A 26,198-nucleotide genomic window follows, 5' to 3' on the forward strand; every position below is an offset into this window, starting at 1 on the left:
GAAATATATGAGTTTCTTGGGATTCATGGTGGCAATTAGATAATCTGAATGTTCTACACTGTCACATCCATACATGCCTCAATTTTGGAAGGTATGATAATCCTCTTCCTGCTAAGGTCAATAAGTCTTTCTTCTTCCACTGCATTGGAATTGCAAAATGAAAAAGTAAACAGGATTCTCTGCTCCCAGACAAAGGAGCATCATGACCTACATAACTTACCCAAGGCTGTATTTTTCTCTAGGGAACAGTTACTGTTTCCATCTCAAACTCTGATATCATCACTTCATCATCTTATGCTGGAAGGATGGAAATTGTTAATGTCCAAGTAATTTCAGGGTCAGAATGGTACTGAGAGCAAAAATGGGATACACCATAAAGAGAGTATAATGTGTATATATGGGATACGTTGCAACGAGAACACCAAACATGCACTAACCAAAAACAGAGTTATCAATGCACGTGGTACTGTACCTCTTTTGGATATAATAGTGGCAGAGATGAGTGTTGCAGTGTCAAAAAGTAGGAAAAAATATGCCCCTCTGTTCTCATCACTGCAGAAAGCATTTACCAAGACCAAAGATCAAGTGCATCACTATGTGGCAAAGCCAAGCTGTGGAGACTGTAGGGTATCATAAATAAATGTAAAACTATGAATTAAACACATCACAGTGAAGAGTATAACCAAGAAACTAAACACAGAAAAGTGCTTGCAAAAATGTCATTTAATAAATATTTGCTTCTATATAAAGGGGTGTGCTGTAACACAGGACAGCCCAGGAAAGGAGTAATTGAGAGTGTGATGATCCAGTGGACAGGTTTAACAACTCTTTACAGTCTAGGTATAATTTTCAATTGCAAATTGAAAGCCTCCATGAGGTTAAACATTCACATAAAGGAGTCAATTGGAATGTCACAAAACATACTCTTTTCCTGGGTCTACACTGAAGAAAATACTTTGGTTTTTTTGCAGATTTCATATGCATGCAAGTCTCACAAAACAGATTTGAGACCACTTAATGTACATACTAAAAACTAATAAATAGCAATAAACAGATATAGCATTCTTCTTCTCTTGAAAGAAAATATTAGCTGTACCACTTCTTCCAAAAGACAGACCTTCATAACAACTAATTCTGATATCAAGCAGCAGTTTCATTCTAATGATTAACAAGTTTCTAGATTTTTGTTTCCTACTTCCCACAGCAGGAAACTCAGAGTGAAATCTTCCTGCTTAGAATGGAAACAATAGTCTTTGAGACTTAATATTAGCAAACTTAAAACAGTTCATAACTACAATTGATCCCATAGCAGTTTCAGCCTTTTGCAGGGCAAGTTATTTTCTGCCCATGTACTTGGAACTACTCGGGTGGGCACAGAAGAGTCAGAGAGAAGATTCTGTGTCCAAGTTCAAAGCTGGAATGTGGGACAGTTGCTCACTCCTTTCCCTCTGTGTAACTGGCTTTCTGCTAATAAATAGCAAGCACTGTGCACTAAGCAAGGTCAGACTGGACAGGGCTGTTGTCTATTGGAAGGTGTCCCTGCCCACTGCAGAAGGGTTGGACCCAGATGGTCTTCAGTGACCCTTCCAATCCAAACCATTCTGTGATTCACAATCTCCATCCAATTCAAACCTCAGCAGCCAAACAGCAAATCCTAACAAAGCATTTTCACAAAACACTGCCAAAAAAATGCAGAGCATCAGATTCACAGGAAAATCAACAATATTATTCTTCCATAGTTTCAAAAGATTTCATCTATGGCAAGTGAAGGCTACCCCACATTCAATAACTCTGAATAAGCCATACAGTGATTGAGATAAAGAAAGATCATTACTCATGCTTTCCAGATTATGGATTTGCCTTGACAGGTAAACTGTTCTGTAAAAGCCTTGTCATCATTGCCAGTGTTTTCCATTTTTTCACCTGTCACCATAACAAATTTATTACCAACTGTTTTGTGCAGATTCATCAATCCTCTAAATCAGGTTATGTGCATCACTAAATTCACCAGGCAAGAATAAGCGACTATACCTTTGAGTTGCAAAGAAATAGAAAATGGAACCTGGAAACATCTAAACATAACCTACAAAAAAACCTGCTTATTTCTTATTTTCATTTGCATGTCATTAATATGCATCCTGGCATGAGTGCTTTGCATTATAAAAAAGGTCTTACCTAAGGCAAAAATCCCAACTTTAGAGAACATTTGTTAAAAATAATTCTCAGGGGTTTTTCTGTTGTTGCATTTAAAAAAAATATGATTGGGTAGGTATTCCTCGATAACATTCTCAAAATAAATTGTACAATACAAAATGCTTTACTTTACCCCCTAAGGGAAAATGACAGCAACTAAGACTCTCATTAGCATTAGTTTCCAAACAACTAATAAAGGAACAAATCTTCAATTCATCTTACATCTAGTGAAATGGAAGCACCCATTATTTTCTGCAGCAAGTCCAACTTTTAGAACAGTATGATGATTTTGTTTATAAAAATCTGAGGTACAATGAAAGAATACAATAGCATAAATGAAAAGCCAGGCTTCCCAAAAACCAGTAATTCAGGCTAGGCTATTCATGTCTCTTAGCATCTAGAGTCAAAAAAAAATCTCTGGTGAGAAAACAGAACTCCAGAACAATGACAGTAATGAAAAGATTAGTTTGGGCTGGGATGGATTTCACACACCACCTGGCCCACCTCTCCACTCAAAGAAAGACTTTGGACATTACATCCCACAGGCCACTGCCCAAAATCAAATTCTGAATCCCTCAAAGACTGGAGAGTCCACCGTCTCTCCAAGCAACCTGTGGCAGCATGGGCTTCACTGCTTCCCACACCACTTGTCAGTTTAAGAAACCTGTTTGTCCTTTTGCTGCTCACCTTCAAGATGAGCCCATCCCCTTCCTGCTGCTGACACTTGTCTAAATTTAAGACCAGCAAAAGTACCACTTTTGTTTATAGACTTAAGAGGAATGCCGTCAAATGTGCGATTACAATTCCATTTCCCATGTTATCAGTCACAGAAATTTATGCAGTCCAATAGTTTACTGCATCCATACTTCTATTTGTAAACCTCAACCCTTTGAAAAATCATGGCTAATCTTCCCCTAAGCCTCCCTTTTCCTCGAGTCCCTCCCCTCCATCCCATGCCTTAAGCTTTCGCTGGAAAGCAGGCCATAAAGAAATTCCTCTAAAAGGGGAAGAACTAAAAATATTACAGAAGTGACAGAGCTCTATTGTAGCATTCCAGGCCCAATGTGAGGACAACAGGAGTCAGAAATAGAGAGATTTTTCAACTCCTAGAAAATATTCTTATTTCCTCTGCTTTCTCCACTAGAAAATACTTACATTTGACCAATCACAGCCCAAAGCCTAGCAAACGGGCAAGTGCACACAAAACCAGCATTGCAGTTAACAACCAAGAATTAGTAAAGTGCCTTCAATTGCAGCATATTTGTCAAACTACATTCTGTAAACCAGCTTTATACTGGGTTTGTCACATGGAAAAATAGTTATGAGGAAGGAGAACACATCTTCATTTAAGAGAAATCTTAACAGCCTAATTCAAACTATTATTAGTATAGAGCTAATTATTGCAGAAAAAGGTGAACATTACTATACATAAAAAAAACCAGTTGCAATAGTAGTAATAATTAAGACTGTTGTACCTGCACCTCCTAGTACCTCACTCCTGTTCTTGGTGTTAACTCTTTAACTGCCACTTTGGCTGATGATGTCTATGCCAGGGACATACAGCAAGCCATTAGCATCCCAAGTCCAAGTGTGATGTTGACAATTTCTTTCCCTTTACTACATAATTGACTTGAAAATGCTTTTATATTTGATACTTCACTTGTAACATCTCTATCATTGTACCATCCCTTATCAGTGAGAATGGTCATATCCAGGTTACTGCTGAAATAGCCAGAAATGCAGCCCCTTCTCTGTTCCCCTGAAACATTTACAATGAACTAGAACTGGGCATTCTTTTTACTACAAAAAATTTATCTGCAGGAACCAAGTTAAACATGAATGTCTGGAACGCTGCTCTTCTGAAACTATTTGTTGCCGTTGTAGACTACCTTAACCTTAGCTTGCCATAAACTGACATCTATATAACCTTCTCAGTGGCAAACCCATGAAACAGTAGTTCTAGATATATCAAAGAATATTGTTACTTAAATATATTATAGCAAACTTTCAAGTCTGAAATTAAATTCTAGTTCTGAGTTGCACCATCTTAGACAAGGTGGTCCTTTCCTTTTTCATACTTAAAGCAATTAGGAATTAAAGTCTAAACAACACCTGCACAGCTTACTTAAGACTTTACATATTTAAAGCAATCAGGTCAAACCAAATCTGAGAATAGAAATACATACTGCACACTTTTATCAGGTCCAGGTGACTGTACTGGTAAACATTCAAAAATCACCGCAGCTAGTAATGACTTCAGTTGAAAAATAATCCTTAAGATGACTGTCCCACAAGTACTTTTTCCTCCTGTTTAAAAAAATATTGATGCATTGTAAGGTCTTCCAAACTAGTCAGGCAGAGTCACTTCCATAGAAACTAGGGAAGTGCAATTGGGGGACTCTTTGGACAGGTGGAGGTTCTTCCAAGTGATCCTTGGTTGATAACTTCACCTCCAAACCAGAAACAAGCTGGGAGAATTGATGAACCTCATAATTCCAGAAGAGACTGCTTTGACTGTAAACAAACAGCAATTTAGTGCCATCTGCACTTACAAATTTAAACAAGGGAGTTCTGAAATGGCTTTCTCTCCAACAGACCTGATGACTTCTTCCTAGAAAGGCTGACTGCACACTCTAGTAGGTATTTATGAGCACTCTGCATTAGGAGCTAGAGAAGTTAGAGCCAAGGTAGAGAAATCATGCTGATTTTAGATTCTAAATTTAATCCAAAACATCCCATGAATAGGTTGATCTTCTACAACCATTGGAGAACACCGAATGTGACACAGCAAGTCAGCAACTGGTCCCGATTCAGATCTAGGTGCTACAGATATTTTTTAAAAAGAACCATCCAGACACAGTCTTTTAGTTAACATGAAATTAGTTAAGTATTGAAAGCTGGGTAGTGGTTTATGCCTTGTATATAGGAAAAAAACCTACCTCAAAATTTAGATATCAGATTTTCAGTTCCCATGTAAGTTTCAAATTTGCAGAAATTGAGAAAAATGTTTTAGCACAGCAATACACCATCATCCTAAAAATATAATATTGTCTATGTGAGATACCCTCATCACTACTTAACAGTAGTTATATAAACTCTTACATTTATTACAAAATAGATTTCCATCGCTACATACCAACTTCCAAAAGGCTTTTATTTATCATCTTAAAGTAGCAGATATAAAAATAAACTATTATTCAATATTCAGTTATTTTTATCATATAAATTTCTTTTTGGAAACAGAAAACATACACAGAAAAAAATAATTTCCTACAGATGTCCCACAAAGCACAAAACTCCGCATTTGTTCTACCACTGCAGTAAAAGAAAGCATCTCCAGAATAAGGGAATGCAGTCCTGGCAGGCTGTTCTTTCTCCCTGTAAACTGCAGTGCTGTACATGAACCCATATGGAATCTCAGTAAGGCCTGAACTGAGGAGGATGGCTGTCTGGAGGAGGAGGTGGCGGCGGCGGTGGCGGCGGTGGTGGCAGAAATGAGCAGGATGAATTGTACGTGTTTGGGCCTGTCCACATCACATTCATATTTGAAGGTGGAGGGGGGAATTGATGCCAATCACTGACATAACCAAAATCTGGAGGAGGAAAGCCATACTGTTGCATCATTGGGTTTTCTCTTCTGTGAGGTGGTGGGAACACTGGTGGTTCCTGGTTCATCCTCCAGTCTGAAAAGTACAGTGGTGGTGGTCTTACTTGTGATCTGAAAAACCCTCGAGGGCCTGATGGAGGAGGAAACAGATCCCTGGAGAACCCTCTGCCACGGTATCCCCTTGAGTAACTTGAAGCAGGCTGTTGCACTGAGTGATGAAGTTCTTTATTCTCACCTAAAGAATAAACAAATAGAAGAACCCCCCACACACAGCTGTAATATTATTTTGGAAAGATCAGGCTTAGTCTTCACAAATCTTTCAAGCTGAAGTCAATGAAATTTGTAAAGCAATCTTATCAACAAGTAATACTGGCAACTAATACATGAAGAATAAAATAACAGCAGCAATTCTACTGTTTAGTAACTAATCTTGATTGATAGAAGCAATATCAAAAGGATGATCCTGAGAGTTGCAAACTCAGTCTTTAAAAAAGAAATTTCATCTTCTTTCCCTCCAGACTTTTCATTTGTATAAATGGAACATGCAAATTTTGAGTATTTTGGAAGCTTTTAAAACAAGATTTTAGAACAACACATTTTAAAACTAAAGATAAATCAACACTGCATTACACTGAAGGGGTATCCAGCCTTCAGTCCCAATTTGGTATTACAGCATAGACACAAGACACAAGAAATTATTCCAACTCACATTAATAAAATTAACTTATTTTCTTATCAGAAAGAAAAGACTTATAACTTATCAGAAAAACCAGAGTCTCTGCTCTCTAGCCAATTAGCTTTCAGCATTCATCTTTTTAAGACAAATTCTTCTTTGCACAACTCACTCTAAATATATATTTAATGTTCATAACAAATATATTGCCCCTTTATATAAATATCATAGAAATTTTAATGGGATTACAACGATAAAATGCAAAGCACGGAAATACGAAAAATGCTCCAAAGAGCTGTTAAGATATTCAAAAAGCTGCAGAACTTAAACCCTCAGAAGGATTTTATGTCTGGGAGCAACAAGGTATTCAGGAATATAACACCACATAAAATCACTGAAATTTAAAAGCCTGTGTGAACCTCATCCTTGGCACCTGACTACATAGATTTTCAAAGGTGAAAATGTTTTTTAGTCTGGAAAGGTAGTTGGATACCAGAACTTCTACACATCATGGGAGATTAGGAGTTAAGATTCCTTTTGTACAAGCAGACCTCTTGGAAGCACTGAAGTACTTGAATAAGTATTTTTGTTCTTTCATCAAATACTCTAACAAGAGACAATACACTCATGTAAGTCTTTATCTGAGACCAACTTTATGCCTCAATTTGTGACATATCATTGCTGTTGAATTCTACAGCCAAAACAAATTGCACACAACTTCAATCTGTGCCATATTATTTACAAAAAACCCACAGCAAATCAAAACCTGTCTTCCTTGACAAGAGTGCTGCAGTTCCTCCTGCTGTGTTCTCAGTTATGGAACAGCCATAGGAACAGTAACATCCAGCAACAGACTCAAGATGCCCACTGGCAGACCAAGGATGTGGTGGAAAACACACATATGCTGGATTAACAGAAAAAATAACCTTCAGTAATGAAGAGAGTGCAGCACAATTCAGATCCATCTCTTAAAGGAAAAAAAAAACTGTCAAAACCATAGGGCAAAAGCCAGTCCAAGAAAGATTGTGGCTTTATTTGATTGATACAAGGGAGGATTGTACTGCACAAAAAGTATTAAAGGACACCTACTGATCTCCCAGATCAAGAGAAAAGGGTTTCAGCAGGGCACAATGCATATTAGCTTTACAAAGGAAGAGCAGAAAAGTCACAGGAGCCTGAGAAATTCAATGGGGGAAGCACCATGCTGCAGATAGCTGAAGCAATCTGGTAAGTAAGCAGTAGAAGAGGGTAAGGGGTGAGAGTCATATTTAAAGGGAGAGGTATAAAAAGCATGCACCCAAAGCAGACCAGTGAGAACAGAAAAAGAGGAATGCAATATGAATTATTCAACCAAAATGGCAATCAAAAAATCACAGTTTTTTCAGGAGAGGCATGAGAGACGAGAAAATTTGATTATGGTAAACAGAGCACAGCTGCAAGCATGCACCAGGAACAGATACAAAAGCAGCAGGAGAATGGAGAGTAAAGAAGGCTATTCAAATTATGAAAATCTATACAGCTTTGGTCATCGAATGACTGCATTAGGTAAACAGAAAGGTTCTCAGCAGGTTACAAAAGTAAGAGTTATTTAGAAGAGTATCTGTATGTCATGGGTGAGGAAGAGCTTCATTTTAGACAGAGGAGTAAATTCTCCATCCAAGACCTGTATCTCTTCCCTTGATAGCAAAGAAGTGGATTTCCAAAAACTGCACACAGCCTTCCTCTGTCTTCTCCCAGCACTCAAAGGCTTTAGCTGAACCCCAACCAAATGGTGGCATCTGTTCAGAATCCTCACTGTGCGTCAACCAGCACTGTTCTAAGAGCCTTTCACTTTCCCCTGACAATGGCTCTGCTGCTATACCACCTCCCTTGCACAGGGCTTCCACTTCAACAGAATAAAACTTAATTTTAGTTATAAAATAATAAACATGGAATGTAGCCACAAACTCAAATGTAAGTTAAAAAAGTACAGAAAGTGTTAACTATAGAAAAACTCAATCACTAAGACAGTTATAAATGGGCATTCCAAACTTAGATTAACAGACAAAAGCATTCACTCACTTGGTGGAAGGGCTTCTGATCGGATTTTCTTCCTTCCTTGACTTTGAGATTTTCTTTTCTTCTGTTTTGCCTCTCTTTCTTCTTCATCATCACTGAAATCCAAAACCTAGTAAAAAAAAAAAAAATCAGCTAGCTTCTCAGCACAAGAAAAAAGTTAACACTCAAAAAATTAGTCATAACACAATTGATGCATGACTCAGTTATCCTTTCTAATTTTCCTGAAAAGAGCAACATTCCAGAGCTGAACACAAATGTTTGATTGCCTAGACGTTAGTAAGAAAAGAAAAGGAGCTGCCAGGAAAAAGCTTTCAAAGATTAACTGCAGATAAAATGAATTAAAAAATGAATTGTTAAAATAAATAAAAATTACTTTGGCAAGTAATACATAATTCAGCATTAAAACTACATTATCAAATCTCTACTCTAAAACTGACACTACACTGGAATTTTCTGCAGTATACTTAATAACATTTCCTGTTGAATTTCAAATAGCAATGTTATTGAAAAGAAATTTTCAGCTTTGAGGAATGTTGTCATTTACAACAGATTCAACGTCCCTGCAACGTTTTCTTCTTGTTACACAAGGTTTTGCTACCTTTTGAATCCTAACTTACATGATTGAGGGTAAGTTATCAGGGACAGGGAAGAAATCTGTCAGCATTAATTAGTTCCCTGAAAAACAGCTCACTCATACAACTTAAAAGGGGTAGGACTTGTTCCTAACCCCCCCTTCCCAATTCTAAAAGTAGGGGCTATGCTGCTTACTTCTATCATATACACAGAGCACGGATCTCAAAAACACTGCACCAAAACAGTGCTTAAAAAGTCTCATAAAGTTAATTTTGAATACAACTATTTCTTCTACTACATAACTAGATGACATTCAAAAAAGCTGTAAGAACTACAGCAAGATGATGTATATCATGAAGTAAAATCTTTCACTAACTCCTGTTTTTTCTAAGAACTCCAGTACACTATGCTCCAGTAGTGCAGAAATAATGAACAGCAATTTGAACATATTATGCTCAAATTATTTGAGCAAATAATGGACACCTTTTACTGCTCTTTAATTTCCATGTAACATCCCAAAGAAGTCACCCCACAGAAAAACTATGGTTATCTGCTGCTGATAACTATGGTTATCTTGCAGCATACAGACCACATTTAGTCATCCTCTGAGCCCGAAGACAAAGCTAGGAGAGATTGTATAAGTGACTCCACAAATAAGCTGGGCTAGTTAAGAGCCTGCCAAAAAGGAATGATTACCATATAACTAAAAGTAGCAAGTAAGAAAAGCCTACCATGGATTAATTTAACATTCATACAAAAACAAAGTTTCACACTATCACAAAAAGAAGTGACTACAAAAATTGCACACAGCTTACTACAGGGGCTGGCAAGAAATCAGATTGCTGGCTGCAATCTGCGGTCTCTAAAAGGGTCTGCCCCTAAGAGACAATTTCAAGCATCAGTAGCATAAAATTTGATCTGCACCCCTATCAGCAGCTATTACCTTCACAGCAAAAGCTACTTTCTATCAGCTAATCAACTGTCACAGCTTGGGATAGCGTGGCATAAACTGTAACTGCTAGAACTAACCAAAGATTATTTTAATTGAGGATTACAAGATGTTAGATGTGGGTTTTTTCCCAAACAGCACACGGTCAGAAGAATGCCCACCCTTCTCATCACTGACTTTTTTTTCAAGCTTCCTTTGTTTGTTCCTATAGTGAGGTACAACAAATTTAAATTAAGAAAAATCTTTAAGGAAAAAAAAACCAAACTTTGGAAAAGGCAATGAATCTGTATCTGCAGATTTGACTAACTGTACTTTGGCCAATAAAATTTCATTGGTTCCTACAAACTCAAATGACATACCTACAAGCTTATCTCCTGAACAGCTTTTAAAGCATGAAAAACAGAAGAGCTCAAAATTAGCCAATAAGCCCATCTGATATCATCACCACAAGAAAACTGCTGAATGAAAGCAAGACAGATGTCCCTAAGTATTGTCTTTCAAAGCTCTATGGAGAACAAACCTACAGTCCAATTCTTATACAACACTTGTAATTCTCAGATCCTCTGTGAGATTATGTCTCTACAAGAAAGGAAGGCAATTTACAGTCAGAACTGACAGACACACATTCTTTGAGAGAAGTTAGCACTACACAGCTCTGTTTCATTTACAGGAAACAAAAAACTGTATTTCAAAATGCATCATCCTTATTCACTACTGTGGAAAAAGCAACATTCCAAGTTGACAGACTGATACATCCTTACAGGACCCATCTTTGAGCCCAAAAAAGATCATGTCACAACATCTCTCCTTCAAGCCAGAACAACCATCCTGGGAGATAAGGACTGTGAATGAAAAATTTAATACAGTCCCTAACAGCATCCTTCTGGACAAACAGTTCAGTGCTGGATAAACAGGGGCATGGTGCAATGGGTGAAGAAGTGCCTGAAGGGCAGAGTTCCTCAGGGCTCAGTTCCAGGGCCAGTTTTGTTTAACATATTGATCTATGATCTGGACACAGCATTTAGAAGCTGCATGATCAAGTCTGCTGATACCAAACTGCCATTGACTCTCTTGAGGAACAGGAAGCCTTGCAGAAGGATCTAGGTGGATTGAGGCCCTGGGCAATGATTAATGGAATGAAATCTAATCAGTCCAAATACTGCCCACCTACAATGAGGTAACACCAGGCTCAAGTGTAAATTGGGAGAGGAATGGCTGGAGAGCAGCCCTGCCAAGAGGGGTCTGGGGGTGCTGGTCAGCAGCAGCTCAGTGTGGGTCAGCAGGGTGTGCCATGGAACCCAGAGGGCAAAACCCCATCCTGGGGTGCATCAAGCACAGCAAGAGCAGACAACCAACAGAGCTGACTGTCCCACTGCATTCAGCCTTGGGGAGCCTCATCCTGAGTGGTGTGTGCAGTTCTGGGCCCCACATGTCAAGAATGTCAAAGTCCTTGGTTGCATCCAGAGGAAGGAAACCAAGCTGGTGACAGCACTGGAAGGCATGTCCTGCAGAGAGCAGCTAAGAACCCTGGACTTGCCTCATTTGGTGGTAAGGAGGCTCAGAGGCAACCTCATTGCTCTCTACAGCTTCCTGAGGAAGGGGAGAGAGAGGTGCTGATCTCTTCTACCTGGTACGCAGTAATAGGATGAGTAGGAAGGTCCAAAGCTGTACCAAGGAGGTTCAGACTGGAAATAACAAAGAAATTTTTTACTGAGAGGGTCGTCAAACACTGCAAGTCGTCAAGAGACTTGTTAAAGAGGTGGCTGACACCCTAAGCCTGTCAGTATTTAAGAGGCATTTGGACAATGCTTTGCACAACACACTTCAGCTTATGCTTCAGCCCTTGTCAGCCCTGACTGCTGTAGGTTCCTTCCAACTGAAATAGTCTATTCCATTCCATCCTAAAAATCAGTTAGAACACTGGAGAAACAAAACCAAACAAATACCATTACACTCTACCAAAAAAAAAAAAAAAAAAAAAAAACCCAAATCCCACAAAACACACCTTTCCTACCAAATTATAGAGTGAGAAGCATGTATTACATAGTACAGAATTATGCTAAAAAGGCAAGCATTTGGAAGATTCAAAACAAGCAGACAGATCTCTTTAGAATACTATGGTAGACACAAGGCTTCTAAGAATTTCAGTTACTTTGTATTGTTTAAAGTAAAAATTGCAAGGAAAAGTGACTCAACTGTTGTGATGTAAAACAACTCAGTAAAACTATCAGCCTTGTGATTCTTATTGAATTTTCACAGAACATATAGCTAGAGTGGAGTTAAGGACCACAAACAGAAAGTCACTGAAGAACTATTTACAGATCCTATAGCAAATGATGTCAATGGTCACAAGGAGCTCCTAATTCTGCATGACCCTGTATGACAGCCATTTTATTTAAGAAGCCCATCTTCTCTCATGGAACTTTATTTTATAACAGCCAACTGTAGGGTAAGCTTACTATGAAGCATTTAAAGAATGCCAACAGAGATGTCAAATTAATTTTGAAGACCAGACAGCTCAAATGTACAAGTAGTAAGTTTGCAGAGTACTAGTAAGCCTTTAAAGACAAGCAATTGCTTATGGCCAATTGAAGACAAAGATGCAGTGAAAGAATAGCAGAGAAAAAAATTCCCAAGCAGAAGCAAAATTATTAGGGAAAGTAAAAGCACTGCTACCCAAAGCTAAACATTCAGGTTGTCAAATATGTTCTTGCAGGACTAGAGGAACTGAAGATACACATTTTTGCCAACTGCAATAAGCAAGCAGAGAGACAGGTAGTACTCTCTACACTCACTATGAGACCTTTTTAAGTTCTATGACCCTTAGTTTCAATGAAGAGGTACATTCAAGTTTTGCCTCCATAAAAAGATAACCTTGCTAATTACTTGTTCTGCACAGAGTATTTTTGACATATGACTTGTGTAAAAACAATAAACAAAAAAACCCCAAAACCCTCTATAGTTACTTCAGGTGGTGGTTCTTGGTCATTCTTCCAAGATGCATCTGAACCTTTTTCCCTGAAAGAAGAAAAAAAAAAACAACACAAAACACAAATTAGACAATCCAGACAGATGAAGGCTAGCACCTTCTATAAGGTATCAGGTCTCCCAGAACAGGAGCTTCCTCTTTCCAAAGAGTCACTTAGTTTTTAATATTGTTTGTAAGCAAACAGTAGTATCTAGGTCAACTCAGGGCTTCACTACTCTTGAAAAATCTTCCTACTTCAAGTGATGACTAAACATTTCAAACATCCTAATACTAAATTTTAGACCATATTCTCTAAACAAATCCTTTTGAACCTTAATTGCTTTAAACCTGAACTGAGGTAGTTCACTGCAAATTTCTTATGCTGTTGACTACAATCACAAGCATTCTTATTCTTCTAGTTTCAGAAAATGTACCTTTAGTTAAAAAGAACCTACTCATTCAGTAGGTCACATGAACTCATTCAGTGGGACACAGGCTTTCAGTATAACTACAGCAAAGTAAATTCAGAACCAAAAGACCCTCAGTGCTTGGCTTACAATCTTATTAAGACAGTGTTAGCTAGACAACTAGGTTTCACCTTTTATTTTTTTGTAAACATAAAATTAAATTGCAAGGCAAAAGACATTTAAAGACACAAAAACTCAATTGTCTTGCCTGATAAACACCAAATAAATTTGGATTAGTCTAATTTATTTAACCCACTGCAAAGTCCTTCACTAAAGATCAAGTACTTTCTTGGATTAGCAAAGAATTTGTGAAACATATTTAAATTACATTCTCTGTAGTCAAGGTTTTTTCCATGCTGCTCTTAAATTTTATGTGTTTTGGTCTGAAATATCAAGGTACAATCCCTATCTTTGCAGAAAAACTGTATAAAACAGTGTAATACTGAAAATTTTTACTTGAAAAATAGAACCACACAGCTAAAACCATCTAAGTGTTCAGTGTAAAATGCCTTCAGTCATTGCTCTAATGCAAAGAGGTTTTTTTGTATCCATCAAGTCAGCAACAATCAAGTAGCAGTAACTACAAAAAACTACATAGCCGTTGGCATCAACAGCCTGTACTTCAGAGGTGCTTAGTCCCACCCATGAGAGCACTGGCAAGTCATCTGGAGGTACCTTGTGCCTCAATCCCTAACTATAAAACTGAAGTTCAACCTCTACATGTCCTTTTGAGATTATGAGTAAAAAGGAAGGCAAGGAAGATATTTTAAACTTCAATTAGAAGACGACATTACAGGGAGCAACATAAGGACTCTATACTAAAGTTATTTCTCAGCTGCAGAAAAGTTATTTTATTAATATGAACTGAACTGCTTCTTCCTTTCATCTTGTTATTTTTGAGCAACACATGCCTGCCAGAAGTAGCAAAGCTCACAGGAATTGCCAAGACCTACGGTCATTCAGCAATATGTAACATCACTGACTGCAAACTTTAAATCATTCAAGGTCAGGCAGCTTATCTCACTGTCCCAAAGCAGCCTTCCTCATTTCAGAAAACAAAAACTGCTTTTCATGCTCCGAGGTATTTAATATCTTCTGCAAAGGACAATATAGTAATTCTTTTGACTTGTGAAGTTATATACTGTAAGACCTTGAAGTCTAACAAAAGGTAATTCAGAGGAATCATGAAAATACATGAGCTTTTTTAGAACTGGGTTTCAGGCAATACAACACAAGCCTATCTTTAGCAACAAATTATTTTGCATTCAGAAAGTTTTACACTACACTTTTACTTTTTTGCTATGAAGTGTAAGGCTTATTCATAGCACTGCAACTTTGTACAATGCAAGCAGATTGCATTTCAGATTTCAGAAAAAGCTTCAAACTCAGTGTTTCTTTCAGATCTTAATCTTGATTCCTTTCCTTTTCAAAGAACCATCAGAGTTTTGAAACTTTAAGCCTGTAATACTCCAAATCTGGTCTGCACACAGTCAAACTAAGAAAAAGCAGAAAATAAAAATTATTGGTTATCAAACACCATCTACTAAGGTGCAAAAGTCTTCTAGTGGATCACTGACCAATGCTTGACTTTTCTACTATTAATGTCACATTCTTATAGCATTGAAGTGTCTTCATACAGCATTACAGCACAATTCAGAAATCAGTTTTCATTAAAAATGGATGAAGAATTTCTATTTCATGAAAAGGCAGCTTCAGTCAATAGAACCAAATGCTTCACACAAGCTTAAGTAATTGGACTGACAAAACCCAGAAATAAATTATTGTTTTAGTGTACTGTAGTTTAAGTCACACTACTCATGCTAATCAAGACAAGAAACAATGTCTGAAGCACTGTTCAGCTGTGCTGGTAAGCCATGGAAGTCTCAAGTATCTTACCCAGGTTTCAGGTTTTTATCACCTATGACAATGAAGTACTACCAAATGAAAAATGGTTTCCCAAACTATTTCCAAAGCATGAAACAAAGTAAAACACAAGTCTCCCATCTCAGATGCTGAGTACAGCACACGGTTATTGATGCAGCAAGCAGATGATTAGAGTCTGTGCACTTTACTGTGCTAAGCAGCAAAGTTTAATAGCGCAAATCAAAGACCAGCTGGCATCAAAATGCTGCAGAAAAACAAACAAGCATCAGAGCAAGAAAGTGATCTATTTTGGTCCTCACCGAAGGGAAGAAAATATGCTTGTTGCTTGCACAGAAATGAGGAAGTTAAAAAAAAAAGACTCCTGCAGGTCTGACTAAAGAAAAGAACTATTCAGTATGAATACTGGCGCAGCTGTAATGAATGCAAACAATTAATCAACCCCTGAGAACTAATCCTATGAAAACAGAAACTAAGTCACTTGTATGACAAAAGATAGCTAACCTACAGTTATTTCAGATGATTGCTCATCAATAATTAGAACATTAATATCCAGCTGTCATTTATTATGTTTTATTTTTTAGTCTGTATCTTTGAATACACGTTCCTCTAAATGGCATCAAGTCCTATTTAAGCATGCTACTTTCCTCAGTCAGACTGGGATACACAAACACTGCTGAGAAGTTTCTGAACATCATACTACATTGTCACTCAAATCCCTCCTCTCTTGCAAATTTAGAGGGTAATTTTTATCTAGAATTGTTATCCTCTAATTGTGAAATAGATTTATTGATAATTACATTTCAATTCCAGCCTTATAATATGAAATAAAAATAGTAAATTAATACAAACTTGTTCAGAATGCAAACAAATTATCAGTTCTGAAACTATACAGGAATCTAAAGAACAAGAAAATCTGGAAAGTTCATCTTGAAAAACTCTTTTATATTTATGAATATGTGTGTCAGGGGGTATGGAGGAAGTATCAATGTCTTTTCTGGTTGTGTTATTTCAGTTAACAGCAGCAGAAAAAGAAAGCAAGCTTAGTATTTTAAGTAGAATAAGCTAAACTTTAGTAATTACAGCACTTTAAAGGCTTGCAGTTTACAGCTACTCTTCATTGCTCTCAACGGCAAAATAGTAGGGTCTTGTTATTACAACATAGTTGAGAATACCTCAAGGAAACAAAGTTAAAAGTGTTAAGCTTAGAGTTTCTTACTGAAGTCTCAACTTTAATGCAACATTTTTAGCTATATAAAAAAAATTATAACCAGATTAGAAAATAAATCAGACTCACTGTTTTAGTTTTTCTGCAAATATATACTGGGTGAAGTCCTCTACTGATGGAGCAAAATACATGCTATCTTGCACATTAATACCTTTCTCTTTGATATGCTCAGAGCTGTTAAATCTTATCACATAAAAAGGATGTGAAACAGGACCAAATACCTCAAATATCTGAAAGAAATAAAATTAAAAGGTTTAAGTAAACTACAAGTAGATTAGTAGTAACTAATTTCATTGTAGACTGATATTTAAGAAGTCCAATATATTTTCAAAATGCAGCATCAAACAGAAGTTCCTTTCACACTTTGTTTTTATTACCGAATTTTGTTTGACAGTGTTATTTCCCCAACTACTGTTTTTTATGATGTGGAACAGTAAGTTCTCATATCCTCAGTAATCCTTCCTTTCGTCAAATCTCTGGTTTTTTGTGTCTGTTATGCTTTCAAGTCTCATAACCCTTGGAACAATCTCCTGATCATTTTTTCCTCCAAGTTCATCTTAACAAGATGCCTTTACAACAGTTACTGCTTGTTCCCCAATTCCATAGAGAGCTGAGAATTCTGCCATGTTTTACAGAACATCTGCACTGTTTGCTCCACTCATATCTAGCATTTAGAGATATTTCAGTAGTAACCATTGTGGATAATGGCTTTCCTTCTACAGAAAACACAAGATTCAGTACAACAATCCTCTCAGCAAACATTCTTCACTGGCCTTAAATCAGAACAGCACAGCATAGAAGAAAACATTCCCCATTTTTCGTAAAACTTCACTCTAACCACTGCTTCTATCTGGCAGTAAAAGAGCACATACCCAGTTATTCCAAGATATCATACATCTGAAAACTATCTCTTCCTCTCCACAAGCCCTCTGAAACACTGGAAACTCACCAGATACTGTAATTCTGCAAGGATGCAATTAATTCCAGGTTAGGAATTCTTGAGATTAAAAAAACAGATCAATATAGCAAGAGTCAAAAGCACAGAGAGAAACTATATATCAAGGAAGCATTCTCTTTCACTTAGTAGACTTCAACTCTACCTTTTGGAGCACTAAAGCACACTTCCAATTTTATATTAGAATAACAAGTTCTTATTTTACACCCACCTTTCCTACTGCTTGCCGATCTTCTTTAAAAATTATGCTTTCCTCATTTACTGGAGGCAGGCCTTTCAGTGATTCGATTATTACTAAAACAGAAATAAAAAAATAAATTAGAACTTTATGTTTCAACAGCATGTAGTTAACTGCAGTAAAACTTAACAAACCACACCACTACTTGTCTACTTCAGTTTGTAGAGCTGCAACCAAATATTCTTTCACATGTGTTAAAGTACTTAGAATCACACACCCCTTTCTCCAATGCTTATATTGCTTACAGAATTATTGTTCTCTGGGGTAAAGAGAGTCCTAGGAATCACACCAGACCACAAAAGCTTTCTGGCAGTTCAGTTACAGCAGCAACTGATGGTGTTTATAAATGCATATACCCAATCTGTTAGCTATTCTGCAGTTTAATGCCTAGACAACTCATACAATATTTGTGCCTAATGATGATTGAACTTCTCTACCTGTAAAACAACAGAAAGTTCAGTTAAGCTTTCTCAATGACTGTCCATCAGCAAATAGTCACTCAAGTACACAGTGTCACTCCAAAAAAAGCTCAAGATCATCACTCCTAAACTTACATAAAAGGACTTTCAGCAATCAACATATCACCGAACTAAAAGATACTGCTACTACCGCAATCTGCAAAAAACTTAACCTGCCAAACAAGGAAATGACAATTCACCAGCTTAATAATTCACTGAATTTCAAAAGAATTTGCAAAATCAATTTCTTTGGTACCTACCTTTAAGATGAAATATACAGTGAAAGTACCTAATGTGTTGTTTAAGCCTCATGAGAAATACACCTTAGCAAAAAAAAAACCAAAACGAAACAAAAACAAAAAAACAAACAAAAACAAACAAACAAACAAACAAAAAATCCCCAAACATTCACACCAAAAAAAATCCTACACAAAATACACAAAAACAACACATCAAAACCTCTCAGATAATGTTCTCAACTTGATTCACCACACATAGCTCCCAGCCTGCAGTAGGCTGAGGAAAATATACTCTGAAAATGTACAGTGCACTAGTCCCATGAAACAGGAGAAACATTACCACCTCCAGCCTATTTGACTTACAGCTTCCCCTACCCCAACCCATCCTAAATTATCAGCTTCTACTCTTGCAGGGCCCAAAGTACAGCCCCAGGGAAAGTTCCTCATGTACACCAAAGCTGTTTACTTTCCAGGTCCCAACCCACACAGGGATTTTTTCTCTTCTCTTTAAGTACCTTGAAGCAAAACACAGCACAAGTTTTGTTAAATTCTGATACACTGCACAGAAGTTCAGAGAAAGTACTGTCATTTTGCTTTTAGCTACTGCACAGCAAGCATGAACCTACACTGTTCTAGCCTCAGATGTACCTCACAGGATGAAACATCCACGTAAAAGTATCACTCACTCACTGCACACTGATGAACTTGGAAGCTTGCTACAGAGAACAGCAGAGATTCTAAGGGACATCAAAGGGACAGAAAAAGAATACTGACTGTTGTGTCAGAATAATATTAGTGGCTTGCAAATGAGAAATAACTCCCCTCAGACTAGACACAAACCTGGTATACCAGAGGTATCAATTTAGTTCAAAAATCAAAAAAAAAAAAAATATCCCCAATTAGCTGACATCCCTAATATAGCCACAAATCAACTGAAATTGATGCCTGTTTTCAGAAGAACTGAAAAGAAACTAAAATGTAAAGAGAAAGAAAATTCATAAAGCAAGGTAGTAAAAGCAAGAAAATAATCACAGCTGTCCTGGAGGCTTACACTATTCATATGGTTTTATTTCATTATGACTATTACCTTGTTTTCTAACTTTCACCAACAAATGTAATTCAACACTTTATACATGTACCTTACATAAAGTAGGATGCAACCTCAAGAATTCACTTTCCAGTAAACTGGTATTTGAAAACATTATACTCACCAGTGAGGGTTAGAATTAAGGATGGTTTTCAAAACTGCAGTCTTTAAAACAGTTTTGTTTATACCTTCACATTTTAAACCAAAAGTAAGAATAATAGCAAGTATGATTCAACTTGTTTTTAAAACTTGTTTTCAAACTACCATTTTAGCTGAAGAGAGCCTTCTTGAAATTCCATTATTATCAATAAGCAAAAAAGGGCAAATTGGAAAAGAAACAGATTACTATCTTCCACACCCTCCTCCCAGCTTCCTGCAAATTAATGAAATTAAATCTCACTACAATAAAATAATGTAGAGGAATTGCCTGCATTACCTGAAGTCTTTTAAAAGAAAAATTAATATCAAAAGTTGCATACTTTCTTTTGTATTACATTCAGCCTAAATACTTTAACCTCAAAATTGAACTTAATTTCTAATTTTCATAAGCAAACTGCTTGGAATGCAGTTCAAGCAGAATGAACACTTGAAATAGCTTATATACAAACATACTGTGGATGTTTTAGTAATATGAGCTTCAGCAAAACTTTGATTTCATTTATCAAATACTGAGGTCCCACACAGATCCAAAAAGATCCCTAAATCTCTATGCCTGCAGTTAAACCTACATCCATTCTGTATCTCAATCCCATTAAGCTTACCCTCCATCCATAAATCATGTTAGTCACACCATCCTCTGACTGCTGACAATGGGCAGCTTTCATTTGCTCAAGGTGCCAGAAGTGGAATGAATAAAGACATAAATAAATCAACAAACGAACTTGCACTCTTGAAGAAACAAGTCTTTTTCCTGTCCTCATCTATTAACAAGCAAGCACTTGGGACTGCACCGTACTGCATCTGTGCTTTCAGTTATACAGCTGCTATATATTCAGGGGTTATTCAAAAATAGCACCTACAACTGGAAGATTTTCTTAAAACACTTAAATACACTAACTGTGGGCAGTAGCAATATAAAAACCATAATACACAGTAGAAAAAAATGGGTTTGAATTAAAAAAATTAAACAGGGAAGTCACATAGAAACACATGTATATAAGCCAAATAAAAGGTAATTCAACACAAACATCACTGTTAGTTCAAATTCCAATTCAGCAACCTGCTACCCCCAGAAATAGGACACTGCAGGGCTGACACTTTGAAGGAACAGCTAAGAACATAAGTCATGCAGAGATATACAGAAATTATAATAATTAAAAACAAAGCAAACATATCTTGCCTACCTAGCTGCTCAATGACACTGGAAACTGTCCCAAAGAGCTTCAGTTCAACATTATCTGGAAGAATTATTGATAAGTCTTCAACAGGAGGCAATTTCTGCAAACATCAAGTCAATGTTTAGCATATAACATCACACAAAGGCACTTACTACTTTATCACTGCAGAAATTTTGACAGTTTGAAAAAATTCCCTGGCATTGTGAAGATTTATTTTTTAAAAATGTAGTTTGATTTGTCTCTTTCAGAATCATTCTAAATGAACTCATCTTGGGGGACTACCACTTTTGAGGCAATCTCTCCTACAGAGACACTACTCTACATATTTCCATCACAACTACAGCAGAAGCCAGTTTTATTAAAATGGAGAAAGGCCAACAATTGACAGGCATTTCATCCAAGCTGGATGTACAACACAATAATTAAACAATGAGAAATCAAAAAATTATTATAATCAAAATACACCAGATGTGTATCATCTGATTTAACAAAATGGAGTCTGTCCATTTATATCATGACTTGGATCCTTATAGAAGATGTAAACATCACAACAACCTATACAAAGAGAATTATTTTTAGCTGAAAGTGGCATTTGGTACTAGATATCAGAGAGAACACAAAAAGCCAAACTTCAGATACAAAAATGAGTACTGCCCCATATTCAAATTAGTCTTTTGCCCATATAAGGATCAAAATCTACTATCAAAGACTAATTAACACCAAGTTCATCATCTACCTCCAATTTACCCATGAACTAAGACTTCTATGTATATACCATGCTGCTATGAATTCAGCAAAGACTTTATGAAATACAAGACAACTAGAGTAAGCTTATCTTCAAATTATCTGCAACTTATCTTCAAATTCAACACCCTGATCCTAGCACTGAACTGCACTTTTAAAGACCACAACTAGAAATAAAATCCCACACAAACAGAAGAATCTTATCCTGGTTTATCAACACCTCACCTGATAATCTTCACTCTAACTAAAGTGTTTGGCAAAGACTTAGAGAGCAATGCGAAGATCAAATAGGCAAAGACTCTCCCAAACGTTATACCATTAAACGCAAACATGAATTCAGATAAAAACATCACACCCTTCTACCAGCCAGTGACTTTTCCAACATTAAACCAAGTTCACTGCTAAGACTTAACTGAGTCACTTCTGTAAGAGAATTCAAAGGCCAACAACAAGCAGGAAAGTAAAATTCTGATCCTGTATCTCAAAATGGTGCCTTCTGCCGCATTATATACACTATCTGCCAATCCTTGTTTCAAAGCAAGAGATTTCTGAAACAGTTCCACTAACACTCCTTAATACATATACCCAAAAAACATGACTTTCTATGCTATTAACTGTGGTGGGTTCTACTGCACAAAACTCAATTTTCTTCACAGTGGCTGCTACGGGGTTGTGTTTCAGATCTGTGCTGGAAATATTGTTAACAATATAGAGATGTTTTTATTATTGCTGAGCAGGCCTTACACAGAGGCCAGGCCTTTTCTGCCTCTCATGCCACCCCATCAGTGAGGAGGTGCAAAAGGAGTTGGGAGGGGCACAGCCAGCACAGGTGACTTGCATAGACAGAACAAAGGAACATTCCATATCACGTAACATCATGCTCAGCATACAAAGCTGGGTGGAAAAGGAGAATGAGGGACATTGCCAGTGACGGTGTTTGTGTGCCCAAGCAACAGTCACACATAGAGCCCAGCTTTGCTGGGGATGGCAGAACACCTGCTTGTCCATGGAAAGTGGTAAATTAATTTCTAGGTTTGCTTTGCTTGTGTGGGTAGCTTTTGCTTTACCTACTAAACTGTGTCTAGCTCAGCCTTGGAGTTTCTCTTTTATTATTCTGATTCTATCCCCACCCTAACACAGGAGAACTGACTTAAAATATAAATTTTTAGTTGGGTTAGTAGGAAAGGGTTTAAAAAATACTGCATTGTACTTACATCAATAGGCAACTCATCCTTTGTCCTAAGACAGTATGATCTGTTATCCTTCTCATTTGGATGATCATCTTCATCAGATACTGCTGAAGACGAAGATGAAGATGAAGAGAAGAGTGTGCTTGATGAACTATCTGAATCTGAATCACTGAATAAAAAAAGAAACATAGGAGTTACAATACTGCCTTCTCACAGTCACTGCTCTTGTAAAATCCCAACATTAGCATAACGCTGAGTGAAAGTTAAGAAAATATTTATTTCAAGCAATGCATCTTGCACAATGAAGGGGGGAAAAAATTGAATTTTTGCAAATAAAATGGATTCGTTTTCTAATTCATGTCCTGCCCAAATCCCCTGGTAAATATTCACAGAGTAATTCAGTATTTCTCACTGCCACGTGTGTAAGAGATGTTTATTGTCCTAGACTCTTAATATTTCAAGTAAAGAGTAAGAAACCAGTCCTTATTCATATGAACATGTTCATTTAGCAAAAGTTTAAGTTCTTCAAGGGCTGGTGGAAGAAAAAAATGTGAAGCAATTGATCCTATTAATGACAATAAGAGCACCTCTCCAAATAAACCTTTTGAAAAGGTTCAATACAGACCCATACAGACAGGAACATCAATATAGCAGAAAGAAAAAAAAATCAGACTAAAAGACTGTTCCATGGAGGGAGTTAAAGAAAAAACAAAACAAAACAAAACAAAGATACACGCGAGACAGGTAAGTTATGAAAATTTCATCTTTAGGGTTCATCAGCACAACAGATTTTGGAAGTAAAAAACACTAGACACAGGTGAAGCCCCTGAAAGTCAGGAATTTCACTCTCCATCACTTCATGATATTCGAGGAAAACTTTGAACCAACAAGAGCACTTCTGAAGTCAAACTTGAATCAATCAACTGTTAATGAAGCCTTGCACCTTTAAGAGGAGATTCTTAGACTTCATTTTAGCCTCCTCTAGTCAAAAGAAGCACGTGGCCATCCTGCTGCACCGGCCAAATAAGAAAAGACAAGACTTACTGCAACAACCAAAGTGTGCAGACTTCTAACGCTGCAACAGAGCCCACATTTAACCAGTTACCTTTCACCAACTACACTGAACATCAAAGCACAGATGCAGCAAGTACAAGATGGAACCATTAAAAAAGAAAAAAAAAACTTGAGAATGAGCTTTTCCACTGAGATGCCAACATCAGAGGACCTAGTACAGTGTGCAGACTCTGCACCCTGAGTCCTACAATGAGGTTTTTCAGCAGTAATACCGCGCGTGTCCTGTCCCAAGAGCCGCAGGTGCATTCTGTGGGGCGGCCCACGCTCTCCAGGCCACAACCACCAAACTCATGCTTTCGTTAAATCCTACATCTTTACAGCGCTGCTGCGGAGACCTAATTTAACAGATTCCTGGCAAAAATGTAACTGAAAAATTACACCTTTGATGGGAGGGAGCAAGCTCCAGAGCGTGAAACACCGGGGCGGGGGGAGGCGGCGGGCAGGCACACCGGGCTCCCGGGCGCTCAGCCACAGCAACAGCCGCCCGAGGCCTCGGTGAGCAAGGGGCGACCCGGGGCGAGCGCCGGGGCTGAACCCACCTGTCTGAGTCCGACGAGAGCTCGGCGGCAACGGGAGAGCGGGGCCAGGCGGGCGGCGGCGAGCGGCGCGGTCCCGCGGCTGGGGGCAGAGGGGCCTGGGCTTCCCCGCCGCCCTCCGCAGGGCTCTGCACCATCTCCTGCTCGGCCGCCCGCTGCCCGCTCGGCTCCACGGCCGGGCTCTCCAGCTGCTCCATCACTTCCCTCTGCCCGCCGGGCTCCACGGCCGGGTTCTCTAGCTGCTCCATCACTTCCCTCTGCCCGCCCGGCTCCACGGCCGGGTTCTTCAGCTGCTCCACCACCTCTTGCTGCCCTCCCGGCCCCACGGCCAGGCTCTCCATCTCCTCCACCAGTTCCTGCTGCCCGCCCGGCCCCAAAGCCGGGTTCTCCAGCTGCTCCCCCATTTCCCGCTGCCCTCCCGGCCCCAAAGTCGGATTCCTCAGCTGCCCTCCCAGCTCCACGGCCAGGTCCTCCAGCTGCTCCACCACCTCTCGCTGCCCGCCAGGCCCCACGGCCAGGCACTCGGTCTCCTCCACCACTTCCCGCTGCCCGCCCGGCCCCAAAGCTGGGTTCTCCATCTGCTCCACCACTACCCGCTGCCCGCCCGGCTCCTCGGCCAGGTTCTCCCGCTGCCCGCCCGGCTCCTCGGCCAGATTCTCCCGCTGCCCGCCCGGCTCCACGACCAGGCTCTCCATCTGCTCCACCACTTCCCGCTGCCCGGCAGGCCCCAAAGCCGGGTCCTCCAGCTGCTCCACCACCTCTCGCTGCCCTCCCGACTCCACAGCCAGGCACTCCGTCTCCTCCACCACTTCCCGCTGCCCGCCCGGCCCCAAAGCTGGGTTCTCCATCTGCTCCACCACTACCCGCTGCCCGCCCGGCTCCTCGGCCAGGTTCTCCCGCTGCCTGTCCGGCACCACGACCAGGCTCTCCAGGTGCTCCACCAATTCCCGCTGCCCGCCCGGCCCCAAAGCCGGATTCCCTAGCTGCCCGCCCGGTCCCACGGCCGGGTTCTCCAGCTGCTCCACCACTTCCCGCTGCCCGGCAGGCCCCAAAGCCGGATCCTCCAGCTGCTCCACTACCTCTCGCTGCCCTCCCGACTCCACAGCCAGGCACTCCGTCTCCTCCACCACTTCCCGCTGCCCACCCGGCCCCAAAGCCGGGTTCTCCACCTGCTCCACCACTTCCCGCTGCCCTCCCGGCCCCAAAGCCGGGTTCTCCATCTGCTCCGCCACTTCCCGCTGCCCGCCGGGCTCCACGGCCGGGGTGCCCAGCCGCCCCTCCATTCCCGCGCCACGCGGGCCGCAGGACCGCCCCCGGCACGCGCCACTTCCGGCGGCCGGGAGCCGCCCCCGGGCGCGTGCGCCGAAGCGAGGCGGGACCGGGAGAGGAGCGGGAGCGGCCCTGGAGGATCAGGGCACCGCTGTGGGGGATCGGGGCTCGGGCATCCGGGACACCTTCGGGTGGGGTAAATCCCAGACCCGGCCTTGGTGTCTGTAGGGCCTGCTTGAAACACAAAGCTGAAGCTTATGGCTGCTCTTGCTGAGGACCTGCTGCGAGGGATCAGTTTTTCCATTTTATAAATGTGCTGACAACACACAGAATCATGTAACTAAAACGAAAAATAATTTTAAAAAATAATATCAAAGTACTGTACTAATAGTAATTTGTAGTATTCTGACGTAGTGACTGCATAATTATATTGATTGTATAATAATGCCAAGGTCTTCAAGACATAAATGTCTG

The 26,198-nt window shown here is 39.4% G+C and overlaps 1 protein-coding gene across 3 annotated transcripts; it reads right to left on the minus strand.

Annotated features, from left to right (window-relative positions):
- Nucleotides 1–705: 705 nt before the first annotated feature.
- On the minus strand, nt 706–25,805 carry NAF1 (nuclear assembly factor 1 ribonucleoprotein). Of its 3 annotated transcripts, none has more exons than XM_077177261.1 (9): nt 25,142–25,805; nt 24,459–25,024; nt 22,870–23,014; nt 20,918–21,011; nt 17,764–17,846; nt 16,667–16,827; nt 13,020–13,071; nt 8,535–8,640; nt 706–6,035 (listed from the first exon to the last, which is right to left on the minus strand). In XM_077177261.1, exons 1-9 carry the CDS (start codon nt 25,736–25,738, stop codon nt 5,611–5,613), a joined length of 2,229 nt encoding a protein of 742 aa, XP_077033376.1. In that variant the 5' UTR covers nt 25,739–25,805; the 3' UTR covers nt 706–5,610. The 3 variants fall into 3 exon arrangements, with proteins under 3 accessions (XP_077033376.1, XP_077033374.1, XP_054489428.2); XM_077177259.1 differs by having other exon boundaries at nt 24,459–24,943; nt 24,995–25,805; XM_054633453.2 differs by having other exon boundaries at nt 24,459–25,805.
- Between the last annotated feature and the right edge of the window lie 393 nt (nt 25,806–26,198).

This window comes from Agelaius phoeniceus, chromosome 4 (assembly GCF_051311805.1).
Source record: "Agelaius phoeniceus isolate bAgePho1 chromosome 4, bAgePho1.hap1, whole genome shotgun sequence".
In the NCBI taxonomy this organism is placed as follows: domain Eukaryota; kingdom Metazoa; phylum Chordata; class Aves; order Passeriformes; family Icteridae; genus Agelaius; species Agelaius phoeniceus.

Bases quoted from the DNA above. Each gene is read 5' to 3' on its own strand.
- NAF1 (XM_054633453.2), bottom strand. From the start codon at position 25,738: ATGGAGGGGCGGCTGGGCACCCCGGCCGTGGAGCCCGGCGGGCAGCGG. The intron at 16,828-17,763 runs GTGGGTGTAAAA...TATTTCTTTCAG, and splicing joins ATCGGCAAGCAGTAGGAAAG to ATATTTGAGGTATTTGGTCC. The intron at 6,036-8,534 runs GTGAGTGAATGC...TTTATTCTTTAG, and splicing joins ATCAGAAGCCCTTCCACCAA to GTGAGAATAAAGAACTTCAT.